Below are 17,447 nucleotides of genomic sequence, written 5' to 3' on the forward strand. Positions count from 1 at the left end.
AGAGAGACTTGCACCCCACATTAGAGAAGCAAGGGTGAACCCCCAGGGAGAGAGAGCAAGAATATGAGCAGAAAAGAACAAGGGTGAGGATTGGCACCTGTGTGTGCAGCTTGGAGCCCTATTCCTCCTGGTGCAAGGAGGACCAATGCCCTGGGGTGGAAAGCAATATGGCCACCCTTGAGAAAGGTAAAACAGGCTTAAGTATACAGCAAGGGGAGTGGAGGTGGAGCCTCAAGTGAATACTTACCTGCCAGTGCTCCAGAGTATGAGCGACAGTAGCCAAGCGAGACACAGCAGGTTTCTATCAGTCACTGCATGAGCAAAGGGAACGTCACCCCATCATTACCGTCTAACACGTGCTCCAATGCACATGAACACACACTGAGTGGGAAGGGGCCAGAGTCCACTGCACAAACATAACATTTCCTGTTTGTGCTGCTGTGTTCTTCAGTCATAGGGATGGAGCAGAACTGGGGTTCCCCGGGACTTGGGGGTAGAAAATGGGTAGAGTTTCAGTTTAAGATGAAGAATAAGTCCTAGAGTAACTTAAAGCTGTTGTGCAGAAATGTGAGCTAGAGCAGTGTTTGATTATAATATTTGAGAAAATGAAAATAAAGATGGTGTTTAGCCAAAGAAAGATAGATAATTTGGAAATGCTGGTTTGTCACTTAGCAGTAGACATCCCAGCGGGACTGGGGTTTACGTGCCTGTCACTGCTGCTACAGAGGTGCTGTGCTAGCTTGTCTTCTCAGCACCGCTGTCTGTGAGCGCATGCTCCATCATCCCTCACCTTGTTCCGATGCTACACGTTTGATTTTGCGCATCCCAAGGGATTCTCTCTTGATGCTGTGTTTGGTTCATGCTTCCTTTTTGTAACAGTGAATGAGTGTCCCCCACACCCTGCTCTCGGAACTGAGGACTGAACCCCGTCCTTGGTGCTATACCGCTGAACCAAATTCCCTACCTCTGTGAGCAGATTTTAATGTATATAAAGCATTCATGCGAGGTACCTACTTAACAGTGGGGAAGCGGGTAACTCATGCTTCTCTGTGTGTGCTCCCCATCCTCCCCGTCCTCCTCCTCCTCCTCTTCCTCCTTCTCCCTCTTTTCCTCCTCCCCCTCCTCCTCCCCCTCCTCTTCCTCTCTCCATGCGCCTTCTAAGTTTGTCATGTAGAAAAGTATCCACCTATTCCTGAAGTCTGTTGTTAATAGGAGTGGTGGGGAGTTAAGGCCTTTTCCATCTAGGGAAGGAAAATGTGGGGCCTCCTCCTTGCGTTCTGTTCATGGGAAGTGTATTACTATGTATGGGTCCCTGACCTGCTATCACTCTGCAGGTCTGTACTGGCATGCCAGCCCTGCGGGTACTCCTGGGCTCTGCTGTATTCATGGATAAGGTCTGCTGTCTGCTCTCTGTATGTTCAGTGCTGTCTACACTGGGCTGGCTTTGGGAGCACTGGGCGCCTGTCAGCAGTAGCAGTGGGCTCTGGCCTTAGAAATTTGCCTCAGAGTTCTTGGTGTCTGGATGGTGTGTGGGGATTTTTGCCTGTTTTGTTGTTTTATTTTTAACTTCTGTGTTGTGCCGGCATGGATGTCTGAACTACATGCTTGCCTAGTATCCAAATAGGCCAGAAGAAGGAGTTGAACTTCCTGAAAATGGAGCTGCTGATGAGTGTGAGTGCTGGGAGTCTAACCAACCCTGTGCAACAACAGCTCTTAACCTTGAGCGTCCTTTCCGCTCCCGGATGGTGTTTCTAAGCAATCTTCTCTAACTGTTCTTGGAAGATTAGACGCTTGATGGCATTTGTTTTTCTTTTTTTTCCCCCTGGGGCTCTAGGATGTTTTCAGGACCTGCGTTAGAACTCACATTTATTCTAACATTTTATGTCCGTATGTGTGCGTGTGATCATGTGTGGACATGTATGCAGAGGACAGTCCTGAGTGTTTTTCCTAGGTACTGCTACCCTGTCTGTGTTTGTGCATGTGGGGCAGAGATCAGTGTGGGCTGTCCTCCTCTATGACTTTCTTCCTTATTTTTTGAGAACCTGGAGCTTACTGATTAGACTAAGCTAGCAGGGCTCACAAGCTCCAGAGGCTGTCTGCCTCTTCCCCAGTGCTGTGGTACTAGACACATGCAGTGGCACCCATGTCTTTAACGTGGATTCTGGAGACCTAAACTCAGGTCCTCATGCTTGCACAGCAAGCACTTTACCAATCGAGTCGTCTCCCTAGCCATGACCTCCCCACACCTCCAATTGCTTTCTTTTTTTAATATAAAAAAAATCTGTTCATTTAGAGTTACAGTATTTGGCTGAATCTCAAATTTGTTTTTTCTAAATGATTTCTTACAAAATGAAGAAAATGGGTATGCTTGGTTCCAAGATTCATTCTTTTTTTTTTTAAAGATTTATTTATTTTATGCATATGAGGTACACTATAGCTGTCTTAAGACACACTCATGTAAGTAAGGCATCAGATCCCATTTCAGATGGTTGTGAGCCACCATGTGGTTGCTGGGAATTGAACTCAGGACCTCTGGAAGTATAGTCAGTGCTCTTGACCACTGAGCCATCTCTCCAGCTCCTTTTTCAGTCTTTTTATAACAATTTATATAATATATGTAACAAGATAACAACTTATTATCTATGTGTTTCTGGGTATAAAAGTTATTTTAGGGGAAATTGTCATATTCAAAAATCAGAAAGAAAATAAATGCACCCTAAATTTTATGGGTTTTTTTCTTTCTCTTTTTAATTAAGAACTCATTCTAAAAAAGAATGACAGCTTGCAGCTGTCTCTATAAACATTGTGTAGGATGAGGAGTGATCTTCAGCCATCTTTTTTCTGGTTCTAGAAGCGCTGAACACAAAACTGAGGTTTTTGGAGACCCTTGTAAGAGGTCATAGCACAGGTACGGGTAGAGAACTTGGTTGGTAGAACACTCCTCTCCCCACTGGTGTATACAGCACACGTAGTGTGCACGGCAGCGCTCGTGGGTTGATGTGACTGGATGAGTGGTGGGCGTGATGCTGTCTCTACTGATGTGCTGTCCCTGCTGCACAGGCCATGAGCAGGGCCCGGGCCCTCAGGTCACAGTCGGAGAACGCCGCCTCAGCCTTCAGTGCAGATGACCTGAGTTTTGATATAACGGAGCAGACAGCAGATGACTCTGACGATAGCCAGTCAGCAGTGCCGAGCCGAGGCCGAGGTCGAGGCCGAGGACGAAGAGGAGGCAGAGGGCAGAGCACTGCACCCAGAGGAGGCTCTCAGAGAGGCCGAGGTCAGCACCCATCTTTGCCTTTCAACACCGCAGACTTGCAAGCTACAAGAGAAATGCTAAGTTGTGCCCTTTGGTTAGAATAGAACTGGGAGGTTTTGTTTCTAAAACAGTTGCTGCCTATAGTAGAGCTTGGATGAATTGTAACTGGCTGCATGCAGCCGTAGGGTTTTAGTTGTTTTTAAGTTTGATTAAGAGCCTCACTGGGCTCTTCTCCTGTATGTAGTCTCTCAGATATGGAGAAGTAATGAACGACAAATGTGAATGAAAGGAATGGCTAGCAAATGGCAATTCCACATCAGAGAAATATGCCACTATCAGGAGACAAAGTACTTAGGTGTTACATTCTGGGCTGGAGAGGTGGCTCAGCAGTTCGAGCACTGGCTGCTCTTCCACAGGTCCTGAGTTCAATTCCCAGCACCCACATGGCAGCTCACAGTTCCAGGGGATCGATGCTCGCTTCTGCTCTGCAGGATCCTGCATACATGTGAGGCCATAAACACTTAAGCTTACACCGTGGCTCAATATCAGAGTTCGGAAGAGCCAGGCACGGCAGTGCACACTCAGACGTCTATGCGCGCGGTCTACATAGTCAGTTCCAGGGTAGCCAGAGCTACATAGTGAGACCTCGTCTCGGAAAAACAAGCCAAAAAAGAGCTCTGAAGAGTCAGCCTGTGGCCATTTCTATCATCTTTACACTTAACGGCTTAAGTGTAACTTAATCTGTAACTGAGGACAGTGTGACTACGAACAGTGTGAAAGCTGCTGGCTTTCTGTGCATGGCTCGTTCCTGAGCTCTCCCTCTGCATTGTGCTCACTACAGCTGCCGAGGGAGCTTACTGACCACTTGTGATTCCTCCTGCAGACACTGGGCTGGGGATCTCTACTCGGGGCAGGAGCTCAAAGGCCACTGCGTCAACATCTAGAAATATGTCCATTATAGATGGTGAGTATACAGCCATAGTGTATACATTCCAGCCCAGGGAGGCCGAAGGCGCCTCCTTTGTAACCACACTCCCTGCAGTCAGCAGCCACCCAGGGGATGGGGTAAAATACTCTCTAGAGACAGACATCTTGGGGCTGGAGATGAGCCTTGCCTGTGTCGAGCCCTAGGTTTGATTTCCCACAGCACTGAGGAAACAAAATAAAAAACTGAAAAAGGTTTGCCATGCCACAGGGATGTTGGAGCTTTTTAATTTTTTTAACGGATTAACTTGTAGAGTATAACTTCCCTTCCCTCTGACAGCTCCCAAGTGCAGAGAGAATGAGGCCGTGGGGGAGGGGAGAGTAGGTTGTCCCTGATAACCTGTGCTGGGAACTGCCTCAGTGTGCATGAGGGACTGAGCTGAGCTGTCTAATGCCATGGATAAAACAAGCGGACCCAGTGCCTGGCGCTTCAGGAGGCCCCTCCAAGAGCTTATTACTATAGCAAAATAAGAAACAGGGAACACAAAAAGAGAGTGCTGGCGTGGGTATGCCTCCCTGCCAAAGCCCTGCAGTGCTCTGTGCGGCACTAGGCTGGCTGTGTCTGGCTGTGGCTAAACCAGTGCCTTAGGCCAGGCTGCCCTTTCTCTTTCAGGGCTAATGGCTTTGTGTGAATAATTCTTTGATATGGTGTGTATACTTACCTTATTTAAAGCCTTAGTTACAGAGACTCTCCCCGTTTCCATTGTCATTAAGGTATCAGCTGTTACGTTTCCTTACGGTAACCTTCCCTCAGCTTACTGTCTGTGGTCTTGTACCTATTGTGCTGTTGTTATTGTTGTTGTTGTTATTTTTATCCTGTTTAGGACTCATCCAACTTCATAGAGTTGTGTGCATTAGTGTTTCCTGACACTCTGCTATACTCTTGAGCTTCTGTCTGGGTGTTAACGATGTCCCCACCCATCCTCTGGTCACCTCCTCACTCCCTTTAGTCTCCTTTGTTCCTTAAACGGGAATTGATTTTTTTTTTTTTTTTTTTTTTTTGTGTGTGGATAGATACACAAAACGTTTTTGTTACATTAAGTTTCACGAGGTTTTCTTTTTTTATATTTCTGTCTTTTCATGTTTTTTCAACTATTTATTTTTTGAGTTACAATAATTACACCATTTCACCCTTCCATTTCTTCTCTCCAAACCTTCCCCGTCCCTCTCCACATTGTTATTAATACAGTTTTCATTCATTGTTCCAAGCATATATACATACGTGTTTTCAACCTGGAGGTGCTGCACCCAAGAAGGTGTAGCATTGAAATTGTACTTGTAGATGTCCACTGTAGGGGAGCAGGGGACAGGTAAACAATGTTAGTTGAACTCCACACAACACAAGATTGTTTACTGTTAGGAAAGGAGGAAACATGCGTAGCCAACAGCTGCTGTCCATAGGAGTTGATGACCAGATTTCTTTCCACTGAAGTTGTTCAGCAGAGGAGACTGAGCAGAGAAAAGACATCTTATGGCCACTGCCTCGTGTGACTTACTACCCTGAGTCACTGTGCTTTTCATGCTAATACTCTGTGTGTGCTCCTGCTGCCTGCCAGGCACTTGCCAAAGCAATTTGCATTAAGCACCTCTTTCCTTTCAACAGCTTTCTGTGTGAAATATTGGCACTGGTTTACAGGTGAGGAAAGTGAGACTTGAATAAGCCAAGCAACTTGGCAGTGGCTGCTAGCCTGAAAGTCAGAGTGGGTTCAGTTCCAAAAGCAAACCTCTGACCTACCTAGGCACATGGCCTTCCTGACAAAACTGTCTTCTGATAAAAGTTACCTGCTTTCATAAGCACTCCTTCGTCAGTGGCTGTCCACTAGGGAGCTAAAGAAAGTTTCCAGGACCTCAGGACTGGGGACCATTAATAAGTGCTGACAACATTCTCTGAAAGCACTGTACTCTCTGGCTTTCTGTTCATGTGACCTGCTTCTCCATTGTAGAAAGTAGGGTGAGGCCTGTGAGTGAGAGGGCAGACCTGGTCTTCCGCCTTTCGTCTTTCTCTCAGACATCACAAGATCCAACACAGAAACCTGAGGTGGGAAGCCTGGGCAGTGATAAAGTTGGTCTGGGTAGAAAAACTGCTGAGGTCTCCTGACTAGAGACGTTGGGAGTCTGAGGGACACCTTGGCTATTTGTATGTCTCCCTTTGCCCAGTTTAGAGTGGAGGTTGTCCTGGAGAAGACACACGTAGGAGAAAGTGAACACTGACTGGCTGTTTGGATCTATTGCATGGTTCTATATCAAATGACAGGAAAGAGGCGGGGCTAGCAAAACTGCAAGTATTGATAAAGCAAAATGGAAGGTTTATGGAAAGCTCTATCAGGGAGTCGAGGATAAATGAGTTGCAGATTTCCCCTTTGGTGTGTTCTCATGCACCCAGTGTGGCTACAGGGAGAGGAGTGAGAGCTGGTGAAGCCTTGGAAAGCTTTGTCAGCAGAAAATGGTGGGAGGGCTAGTGTAGTTTACTTGGCTGAGTGACAGGACTTCATCTTTCAGGCCTGTTTTATAAATATTTTAATGTGGGTGTAATTATGAATTCTGCTTGTTACTCTATTTGAACAACCTGGGAAACCATGAGACTGATAGGCAAACTGGATGTCAAGTATATATAGTCTCACATCCTTTCAGATTTCAGAATATGCAGGTGGTTTTCAACTGATCATTCCAGGTTTTTGCAGGTAGGACTTTAGAATCCTTCAGCTGAGGAAGTGAGTACATGTTTTTAATTACTTTAAGGACCATGTTAACAAGCATTTCATTTTTCTTATACTAGCTTTCAGATCTACCCGACAGCAGCCTTCCAGAAATGTAGCCACTAAGAATTACTCAGAGGTAAGAAAATTGATTTCGATTTGGTTTTAATAATGTGCTTTCTGTGTTAGGACTTCCTAACAGGGATGTGGTGTAGACATCAGCACTGGTGAGAACTTGATGGTTATTTAGACTCTTAGGGCCAATAGCAAAGCTCACCGGTTCACCCTGCAAGTGCATTCGTTTCCTGTGTCTGGTAGCATTTTAAAGGACAGCAGTGCTGACCCAACCGCCTGACCTCTAAACCCCGACACAGAAGGTGTATTCCTCACGTGGAGGGAGGCACACTCTTTCACACCGCTGTGGACTAAAGACCAGGCTCGGGATCCTGTGTCCTGTTACAGATTTAACATGGGCCCTTTCTGCACTTGGGATTCTGCAAGCAAATTCAGGAAAGGTCTTACCTGCTGTCTCACTGTCATAATCCGTGAAACTTAAGCCCCAGGCCAGGGCTCTTCTTCCTGTGCCAGGCAGCCCTGCTTGGTGAGGTATACCCTGTACATGCAGGATGTGTAGCAGAGCCTGTGACCTCACAAGATGCTCTTTTGGAATTTTGTCTTTGGCTTCTTCCTCATTTACACTTTAGCAGGTGAAAACATAGCACATGCCTGTCAAGGGTCAAGGTAACACAGAACACAGGGCATGGTGGAATGGCGTGTCTACCTACCTGCTGCTCCCCGTGTAATCCAATACCTTATTTAAAGTTGGAGCTGATTGTTTTTAAAGATAGATTTATGTATTTATGTATTTATGTATTTATTTATTTATTTAATATATAAGTACACTATAGCTGTCTTCAGATACATCAGAAGAGGGCATCACATCCCATTACAGATGTTTGTGAGCCACCATGTGGTTGCTGGGAATTGAACTCAGGACCTCTGGAAGAACAGTCAGTGCTCTTAACCACTGAGGCATTTCTCCAGCCCGATTTTTTTCTTTTTAAATGAAGCTAATAGGTGGTTTTGGCAGTCCAGATCAATAATTTTAACACTCAGTGGGCAGAAGCCAGAAGAGTATGAGTTTGAAAGTGGACTGGGTTACTCAAGAAAGAAAAGTTTGCAGTTGAAACACTGACAGCCTTCACCTTATCAGAACCTAGGAAGAAAGCTGCAGGGCAGGGCTGCGCCTGCATTTGTACAAGTCACTCAGCTTTCTGTGTATTTTAGGGGCTCACGGTTATTAATGGCCAGTAGGCTGTAGCTAAGAGACTAACATTTGTAAAGGAAGAGGGACCTTGGTTGGAGGTCAGGCTGCATTTACCTTCTTCTCTGGGATCTGGAGATCAAACCCAGGGCCTCACTGCTTGACAGGTCCTCTACCACTGAGCCATATGCACTTCCGAGTTTGTGTTAATTGCAAGTGTTTGTGTGATTTGCCGGCCACATATCTGCATGTGTGTCTTGGTATTGTATTATTTAGTTCATCTGTTGAGATGAACCTGTTGCTTGGTTTCTTCCTCTGTAGACCATTGAGGTGGATGAATCTGATGACGATGACAGTTTTCCTACCAGCTCCAGGGCTGATCAAAGGTAGGCCAGGGACATCCTTTGAAAATAAAAATATAATTATGCAGAATTCTATGGCAATACATCTTTCTATGCTAGAGAGGATAAATAGAATCCTTTTCATCTAGCAATTATGTAGAGAAATGAAAAACAGATATGATTCAGCACTGCTGTATGCATTTCCTCTGAAAAACAGCCTGTGACTCATGTCCTCTTGTCTCTATTACCCCGTTCCCTTCTTCATGAAAGAGTGGCTTCTCAGAAATAGAAAATGCTTTCTTAATCCTGGATTTCAGACTTAATTTTCACTGTACATTTTCTCTGCCTTACATATACACTGCTTTACCAAACAGCGGAATCGGCTGATATGAACTTTGGAGTCCTTACGTGTCTGTCTGGACTTCCTCTATCACTTCTGTGGCTAATGTGCACTTCCTCTGGGGTGCTAATATGGCTGGCTGGACCTATTCTGGAGTACTTGCATGGTTGACATAGACTTACTCAATTCTGGAGTAATTAATTGACTTACTTTGGCGTATTTACTAAACTTTGTTTAAAAATCACTATTTTCTTTTATGTATTAACATTTTGGGCAAATACTGTTTACTTTAAACTTAATGGAAAGTTCTGCTTAAGAACGTAATAGAAGGGGCTGGAAAGATGGCGGAGTAGTTGAGCTACTTGGTGCTCCTGTGGATAAACTAGGGTTTGCTTCCTAGGACCCACGTGATGGCTCACAGTCATTTGTAACTTCAGTTCCGCAGGGATCCGTCTGGCCACAGGGATTGTATAGGCCTTGCCACATGCATACTTGTAGGCAAAACATCCATCTACATAAAAGAAAAATCATCTTTAAAAGAAAAGTCTGTAGCCCCCTCTGTTTTCTAACATTTTCGGTCTTTATATTCTATTAGGTCTGGTGGTACATAACAGATTTTGATAAGGCTCCAGCCTGGGGGAGTTAAATTAAATTATGCTGTAAGGGTTAGCCACATAGAACTACATTAGGGATGAGTAAATTAGCTCATAATCGTGTGTGAAATGCTGTGACTCGGGCTCTGCATTGTGGGTGCTCATGTGGCAGGAGATACTCTGGAGAGTGCTGAGCTTGTCCCCGACTCTGTGCAGCTCCCCATGAAGGGAAAGCACTGTGGGATTACACATGGAGGGGAGCAGGTCCTACAGTGGGGCAGGAGTCAGCACTCAGGTGGTGCTAGCAAATCCGACCATGGCCTAGTGTTCAAGCATATCAGCACATAGCTCTTTAAAAAACAAACATTTCCCCATTTGACAGATGAGGACATTTAGGTGCAGAGGGGGTAGCATAGATAGGAAATGGGGTTTTTTGTTTGTTTGTTTTTCTATTAGAACGTGTTTACCCTAAAAACATTCAATAACTGAGAGACAGACAGTGCTGCTCTTAGGGCTCCTCAGAGAATCAGCCCACAGTGTGTGTGTAATATATTGTCCCTTAGTGCACACAGATGCATGAAATTATTATATATGTTAAGGGAGCTGTGTGTCGTTTGTACTCAGTGGTTGCTATGGGATTGAAGCTCGTACGATGTTCTTATTCGTTGTCTTTGGCTTTTCTTTCTTCCTCAGGTGGTCGGGCACAGCACCTAGCAAACGGATGTCCCAGAGCCAGACAGCCAAAGGGGTGGACTTTGAATCAGACGAGGTAATCGTCCTGTCATTGGCTTTTTTTTTTTACCTTAGCCGTCTATGACATGTGAATAGAGACCACTGGCTAGGCACACTACAACTTATACTTTAGGCTCCCTGATAGCCTTGCTGTGAGTGGTAATGCTAAGTGTCAGTGTGTGCCCCCAGTGTAATGTCCTCCAAAGGCATGCAGGAGTTTAAAGCTCGCCGGTCACTCTGCTCTCACTTGTCCCATTAGTGTGATCGAAGCTGGGGGATTTAATTTGGTTTTAATTTAGCTTCTGCCTTTCATATTTGGAGAGTGGGGTGGCGCTGGTCTAGAAGCTTTTAAGGTTAATGTGGTGAAATGTCCCTGCACTCTGGACAGAATACTACCTCAGCACACATGCACCGTGAGGACAGAGTGGGGTCTTCACTGAACTGTCACAGTCTGTCACTCACGGGCAGTGGGAGGAAGTGTAGTCAGGGTGCGTCTCTCTGTGTTCCTTGGATCAGAGCTGTGAGACACAGAGCCCTGGCCTTTCCTGCTCCCTCATGGCTGCCACTTGAACCTCTGTAGGCTTTCCAGAAGATTGTCAAGCCTGCCTTCATTTTCATTTAGTTTTTATTTCTAAACAATTATGTTTAGAATTAATTATGTTGTAGTCAGAACACATAACACAAAAATCACATCCAAACTCTTTTAAATGTAGCTTAGTAGTATTAAATATGTTCTTGTTGTAAAACAGACCTCAAGTGAGGTAAGCCAGACACAGAAAGACAAAATGGTATGCACTCGCTTTTAAGAGGACGTTAGCTGTGGAGTAAAGGATAACCATGCTACAGTCCACAGGCTAAGTAATAAGGAATGCCTGAGGTGTGTGGGGGGGAGGAGGGGCACACAGGGATCTTCCCGGGAAGGGAAATAGAATAGATTTTGCGGATGGATTAGGGCAGGTGGAGATCAGGTGGGATGGGGGATGGAGGGAAAGAATACTGGGAGACAACTCCAAGGGTGACATTAGTGGAGACTCCTCCTAATGGGGACACCGAGCCTGAAATAGCCATCCTCTGTAACCATGCAAGACCCCAAGTGCAGGGATTGGGACACCAACCCAGCATCAAAACCTCTCACCTCTGTTCTGACTGCATGATATGCTGGTACCAGAGCCTATCATCATCATCACCATCATCAGAGACTTCATCCAGCAACCGATGGAAGCAGGTGCAGGTCCAACAGGCAAACATTTGCAGAGCTTGGGAGTCCTGCAGAGGGGGAGGAAGAGTTGGGGGACCCAGAGGCATCAAGGCTCAGAGTCAACTGACTCAAGTGGGCTCACAGAGATCAGGGAGCTTCTCTGGTCTGACCTAGGCACTCAGCATGTACGTTATGACTGTGTAGCTTGGTGTCCTTGTAGGACTCCTAACTGGGAGCAGGAACCGTGTCTGACTCTTTTGCCTGCCTTTGGGACCCTTTCCCACCTACTGGGTTGCCTTTTGTGAGAATGTGTGTCTGGTTTTATTGTAACTTGTTATATTTGGTTAATGTCCCTGGAAGGCCTGCTCTTTTCTGAGGGGAGGAGGAAAAGGAGAAGGGTGAACCTGAGAGAGAGGGGAGATGGAGTATGAAAGGAGGTGAGAGAGGGAAAAAACAGTCCAAGGGCTTTCGTTTTACAGAACCACAAATGTGCCCCTTAAACACACCCCAGTCCATCCCTCGTCCCCAGCCACCGATACTTACCATTCTGTTCTCTTTTCTTTGACTTTGTTTGCTATGTGTCCCTGTGTAATGAAATTTCTATTGATTTTTGTGTGATTGGCTTGTCCCACTTGCAAAGTGTCCTTAGTGGCCATCCTGCTCTCTGTGCCTCAACTCTCTGTTTTGAGCATCTGCTGTTGCTGCCATGCTCCTTATGCCTTAGCTCTCAGTTTGCCAGCTTCCTGCACCTCAGGCTGTGACTTTGGTCTCTCTGTTGAGTGATGACATGTTGCTGCCAGTAGGGAAGCAGGCACACATCTGGATGTCCATGGATGGTCGTTTAAAATGAGTATAACCAACGGGTGAGAGGGTGGCTTGCTGGGTAAAGTCCTGCTGCATAAGTACAAGGCCCTGAGACCTGAAGTCTGATACGCACATAAAAACTGGGCATGGCCACATGGATTCTAGGAGCTTAGAAGCAGCAGATGCACTTGAACCAAAAAGTGCATACACACAGAAGGAAAAATGTATGTGTGCTAATTTGCATGTAACTAGAAAAGAATCGAAGGCACGTTCGAAGTTTTCCTTTGTATGTCTTTAATGAGGCCTGCCTTTGACAGTAAAGGAAGCAGATCAGCAAGATTTGAATTTGTGCCTCTCAGGGCATCCATTTCTCACTAGTAAACTCCCTAAAACACAGATTTGTTCAAGTCATAAGTCAGGTCTAATGCTAAATGATCATTGGTGTTTACTGACATCTTATGATAACAATTTTATAAAAGTATTTATCTGTCAAATGTGTAGCTATAAAGTCCAGTCCTTCTAGTCTGTCTTTCATCAGATTATAAGCAGGCTTTTTATAAGGCTGTTGTTTCTGCTTTGTGACCGGGTTTCAGCCCTGGGCCTGGCACATGCTCGGCCAGCTCTCGGCCAGCTCTCAACCACTGAGCTGTAGCTCCAGCCTTTGCCTCTTTCCCTTGAGACAGGGCTCACACAGCTACCAAGGCTTTGTGCTCACTCTACAGCTCAAACAGGCCTTGAACTTGTGACCTGTTGGCCTCAGGCTCCCCAGAAGTTGGGGTGACAAGCCTGTGACTCCAGACCTAGCTAGTTGTTCTCATTCTTATTAAGTTCTTGGTTAACGTAGATGTTCCTGTTTATTCTCCCTGTGCTTGTAGTCTGCATCCATCAACTCGGGACACCTGAAATGCTCCAGCTACTTTTTCTGGCAAAAGCTGAAGACAGCTTTACTCAGTTCTTCCTCTGTCTGCCTGAAACCAGTCTATTCTGTTGTGAAAGGGTGACGGGAAACAAGAGTCACAGTCCTTGGTACTTTTCTCTGTGACTACCTTGTCTGTTGACTCAATTTCCAAGAGGGCAGAAGAGTGAATAAGTCTAGGTGAGGCCAACGAGACTCAGTGGTGAAGCGACTGCCGCACAAGCCCAGCTGCCACTGCACAAGCTGGCAGCCCAAGTTTGTGAGCCCTGAGGCCCACAAAGGTAGGATGAGAAAGTGTTTCTGTGAAGTTGTCCTGATGGAGCACACGACTGTGCGTGGAAGGGCACACATATACATAGTCGTATTAATAATAATAGTAATGATAATGGGAATGAGAAAACTTCACGAACGGAATAAAAAATGACGTGAATATTTTCTGTCCTGGCTCTCCTACACCTCGTACTTTTACTAAGGTTTGTGACTGGAAAAAGTGTGTGCATTGTGTGTTACAGATGTGTTCAGTCACACGAGGGCTGGCAGATGTTTAATGCACAAAGAACTGACTCGAGCATTTACATTCCAGTTCAGAGGAATGGGTCTGATAAGTGTGGCTTCCCTGACACCGTTTTAATCGGAAGAGTTTCTTTCTTGGCTCAGAGAGGATGGTCACTGACATAGCATAATGTTTGTGTCATTTCAGGACGATGATGACGACCCTTTCATGAGTGGTAGTTGCCCAAGAAGAAACCGAAGATAATGTTGTTAGTAGAACTTAAAAGTTGTCCCGCTGCAGGAAGAAATCGCAGCAGCGTATGCTAACTTTACAGCTGGCGGTGTTTTATCGCTGCAGCACTACAGGAGTCTGAAAAGCCTGGGATTCTATTTTAAAATATTGTTTCCTGAAGGTGACTCTCTTAAGCCATTTCCTAGGCGGGTGGTAAGGAGATTGCTGCTTCTCCTTAGCCTTTAATCTGCTTGTTATCATTGTCTGGGGCTGCTTTAAGAATGTTAATTTCCTGACATAACTGTGTTTCCTGCTTGTAAGAACTTTGCTAAAATTCCATTGTTGAATGAAGATTAGAGAAAACCCTCCATTATCCATTCCTGCTTCTGATCAGAGACTGTCAGCCTCCAGTGCCTCAGCTAGCAGAGTTGATGTGACAGCTTACCGGGGCTGTAACCATTTCCTGTCTCCCCAGGAAGCAAGGCCCTCCTGTGTGTGTGGTGGGGGGAGCAGTCTGAGCTCCCTGGTTGTTAGCAAGTGTGTGGATTTCAGAGTGTGCTGGAGGACGGTCCACTAGGGCCAGAAGGGCCTTATATTTCAGTAATTAGTATAAGGTTTTTGTTGAAACCATTTTGGTTGTTTTGGTTTTGGTCTTTATTCACGTTGTAGCAGAGACTCAGATCCTGTCCCCACTGAGCAGTAGTCATTTTCTTGATCACTCTGTCATTCATGACAAGCTCTTTTTCTCTCTCAACTCTTGTCAGGGAGAAAAGCTTAATAGGATTTTTCTGTTTCTTAAAGATAGTGAAAAAGCTTTCTTAGGCCAAACAGCCAGCTGACCTTGTGGTTAGTTCAGGCTGACATACCACAGTTCAGTTTCTGCCCGGAGTCGGGGCCAGGCCTCCTTGACCAGCAGCAGCACTGTACCATGGCTTTGGTTGCTATAAACATCTCTGAATACACGGTTCCAAAACTGACGGAAACAGCAAGCTTACATTTTCTTACTTGTTTTAGGAAGAAAATAAAAATGTAATCCTTTCAGAGTTGAGTTAAATAATCTTTTTTTTTTCTTTTTTTCCGGAGCTGGGGACCGAACCCAGGGCCTTGCGCTTGCTAGGCAAGCGCTCTACCACTGAGCTAAATCCCCAACCCGAGTTAAATAATCTTATTCCCTCTTTCACACTCTAAGAAGCTCTGCTGGTCTTTTAATTTTATAGGGCAAATGTGGTCAAACATTCTTGAGGAAATCTGGCTCCTTCTAGCACAGCAACATGATGTTCTTCCCAGATGTAGACACCAGCATTTAGGCCAAACAGTGTTCATGGCCATCAAATTAATCAGTGTTTGGAGCCCAGCACCTGACAGTACCACCATGTCTCGAATGTGATCTGAGTCAGAATTACAGCCCAGTGCTAATGAGCTGCTTAGAGGAGCTTTGTAACTGATGTGAGCACAGGATTGTCAGGGGAGCATTAAGAGCAGAAGGCATGGTCCTGTCAGATTGCTTCAGGCAGTTCTTCCCATCCCCATCTTTATCACATTAAATCTCAAGTGTTCCAGGGTCTGAATGGAGAAGAAGTGTGGGGCTCTGTGGGGTGGAGGCTAGTGGGAGGTGGTACTCCCTGATGCAGAGTTGTGGCCAGCATCGGGTAGTGCCTAGGCATGTGTGCCAGCAAGATGTTCCTAGGTGAGTGACAGTGAGGATTTGGTCACAAAAGTCCCTGACAGGCTCCTGGAAAGGTTAGTGAGTCTTTTCCTCCATCAAAAACCCTCAGCTAGAGTATAGAGTGATGCTGATAGCTGCTAGGGGAAGTGAGTCCCTGGCAGTGTGGGACTCTACCATGAGTAGCCTGCAGCAGACCCTAGCAGGATGGGAAGTACAAAGAGCTGAGACTGGTATTGAAGGTCATTCACAAAGCCTGGGGTTTAGAGACAGCAGAAATCTGGCCTTGGTGACATTTGGTGACAGTTTTCAGGCCTGTGGGTGTCAGGATAGAGTCTTGGGATCTGGAACAAGTTACTCTTCACTGACAGGTTTCTGAGAGGGAGTGCCACAGGTTCAGAAAATAAAGGAGATAGGAATGCTGGGCTCAGGAAGTCTTGCAAAGCTCTGTCTTTATGCCAAGCAAGTTTCTTCAGAAGTACCTCTTGTAGACAGTGTGTCTTGGGAAAATAGGACATAAGCAGAAAGCTACCATACAATGGGATGAAGTTGGCGGGAAGCTATCAAGCCATGTTGCACAAGGGAAACATGGGATATCTCAAGGGCATCATAGACTGAGCTCACAGTGGCCTTGGAATGTATAAATTCAGTCTCTTCAGAGGGAAAAGATAAGTTCTCAGGAACCAAAATTTTACTCCTTCATAGCCCCAGCCCAGACCTTGCCAAGTGTGCCTTGGGTGAGGACACCGAACTGAGCTCTTTGTCCTCTCATGGGGCGTCTTGAGGGTGCCTTGGATCGGCCTGGCTCCCAACAGCCTACCAGATGATTTTTGAGCACCCTGTTTGCTCCTACGTATGTGACGATCCACACGAATGAAGACCTTTGTCCATTATGCTTACCAAAGAGTCCATCCCTTCCTGGCACTGCATCCTGGGAGTATGTGTGGGGTGCACTGTACCTCTAGCTGCTTACAGGTCAGGCTCTCAACAGGCACAGCTTAATTTACGAACACGCTCACGTTTCGTTTATTTTTATAAACCTTTAAAGTTGCTGATGACGATAACTATAGAAAAGCCATGCCTTAAACTGTGAAGGGACTCCTCTTGGGCAGGAGCCGGTGGGATGGACTCGCCATGGAGGAGCTGTGGCTGCAGGGAGCAGTGTGGCAGTTCTGCCGATGGAGGCACTTCGGGGTTAGAACAGCGAATGCCCATGCCTAGGTTTGTGCGGGGATTGAGAATCTAGTCCGAAAAGCTGCACTCACCCTCGATTATGTGCAGGCTGCGTGTCCACCTCTCCCCACCCACTGCATAGAAGGCTCATTTGGTGTGTTTTACATGTAAAGATTCTGGAAGAGTCAATAGTCGATGTCTTCATAAAGGAAAAACAAATCTTACTAGAAAAACTAAGTGAAAGTGGTCTCCTGGCATGAAGTGATATTTCCTCCAAACTGTATCTGTCAGATGTTTAATTCCAACTAGTATTTTGAGGGTTTTAAGAACTGACATTAAAATATTATAAAAGAATTATATAATAAAGATTTGTTTTTGATGAATTTTGAGTGGGTTTCTTGGACCTGATCACACCATACTTTTAGTTTGTTGTTTGTGAAGTTGGGCACTTGGCTGTGGCCATTAGAGTGTCCTTCAGATCACACTCCTCTAGTTCTCCTTAAGTTCTTCGGATGTCTGGCTGCACCCTCTCTTTGGCTACAGCCCGTCAGCATTTGGGTACTTGGTTCTCTGATCCTTTTCATGGGATAACTAGTGTGCCGGGTTCGAACCCACTCCTCCAGCCACATGTTCTAGAGGCTCTGCCCAGCTCCATGCCCACCTTGGTGCCCTGTTTCTTCCACATCTGCCTCGTTAGCCACTCTTAAACTGTCATTGCCTATTTTAAGGACTAGACACACTGTTTTCCAACAGGTGATTTAAA

The 17,447-nt window shown here is 45.7% G+C and overlaps 1 protein-coding gene across 10 annotated transcripts in view; it reads left to right on the forward strand.

The window, feature by feature from the left end:
* The window catches only part of Mre11 (MRE11 homolog, double strand break repair nuclease), a 61,696-nt gene extending 44,629 nt beyond the window's left edge, over positions 1-17,067 (forward strand). For 9 of the 10 annotated variants that reach the window (XM_039082071.2, XM_006242532.5, XM_063266066.1 and 6 more), the window contains 6 exons: positions 3,061-3,277; positions 4,140-4,220; positions 7,017-7,075; positions 8,522-8,586; positions 10,168-10,243; positions 13,825-17,067. In XM_039082071.2, coding sequence (XP_038937999.1) covers positions 3,061-3,277; positions 4,140-4,220; positions 7,017-7,075; positions 8,522-8,586; positions 10,168-10,243; positions 13,825-13,881 — 555 coding nt within the window. In that variant the 3' untranslated portion in view covers positions 13,882-17,067. 10 annotated transcript variants of the gene reach the window in all.
* Positions 17,068-17,447: the final 380 nt, after the last annotated feature.

The sequence above is a fragment of the Rattus norvegicus genome, chromosome 8, assembly GCF_036323735.1.
Source record: "Rattus norvegicus strain BN/NHsdMcwi chromosome 8, GRCr8, whole genome shotgun sequence".
NCBI classification, from domain to species: domain Eukaryota; kingdom Metazoa; phylum Chordata; class Mammalia; order Rodentia; family Muridae; genus Rattus; species Rattus norvegicus.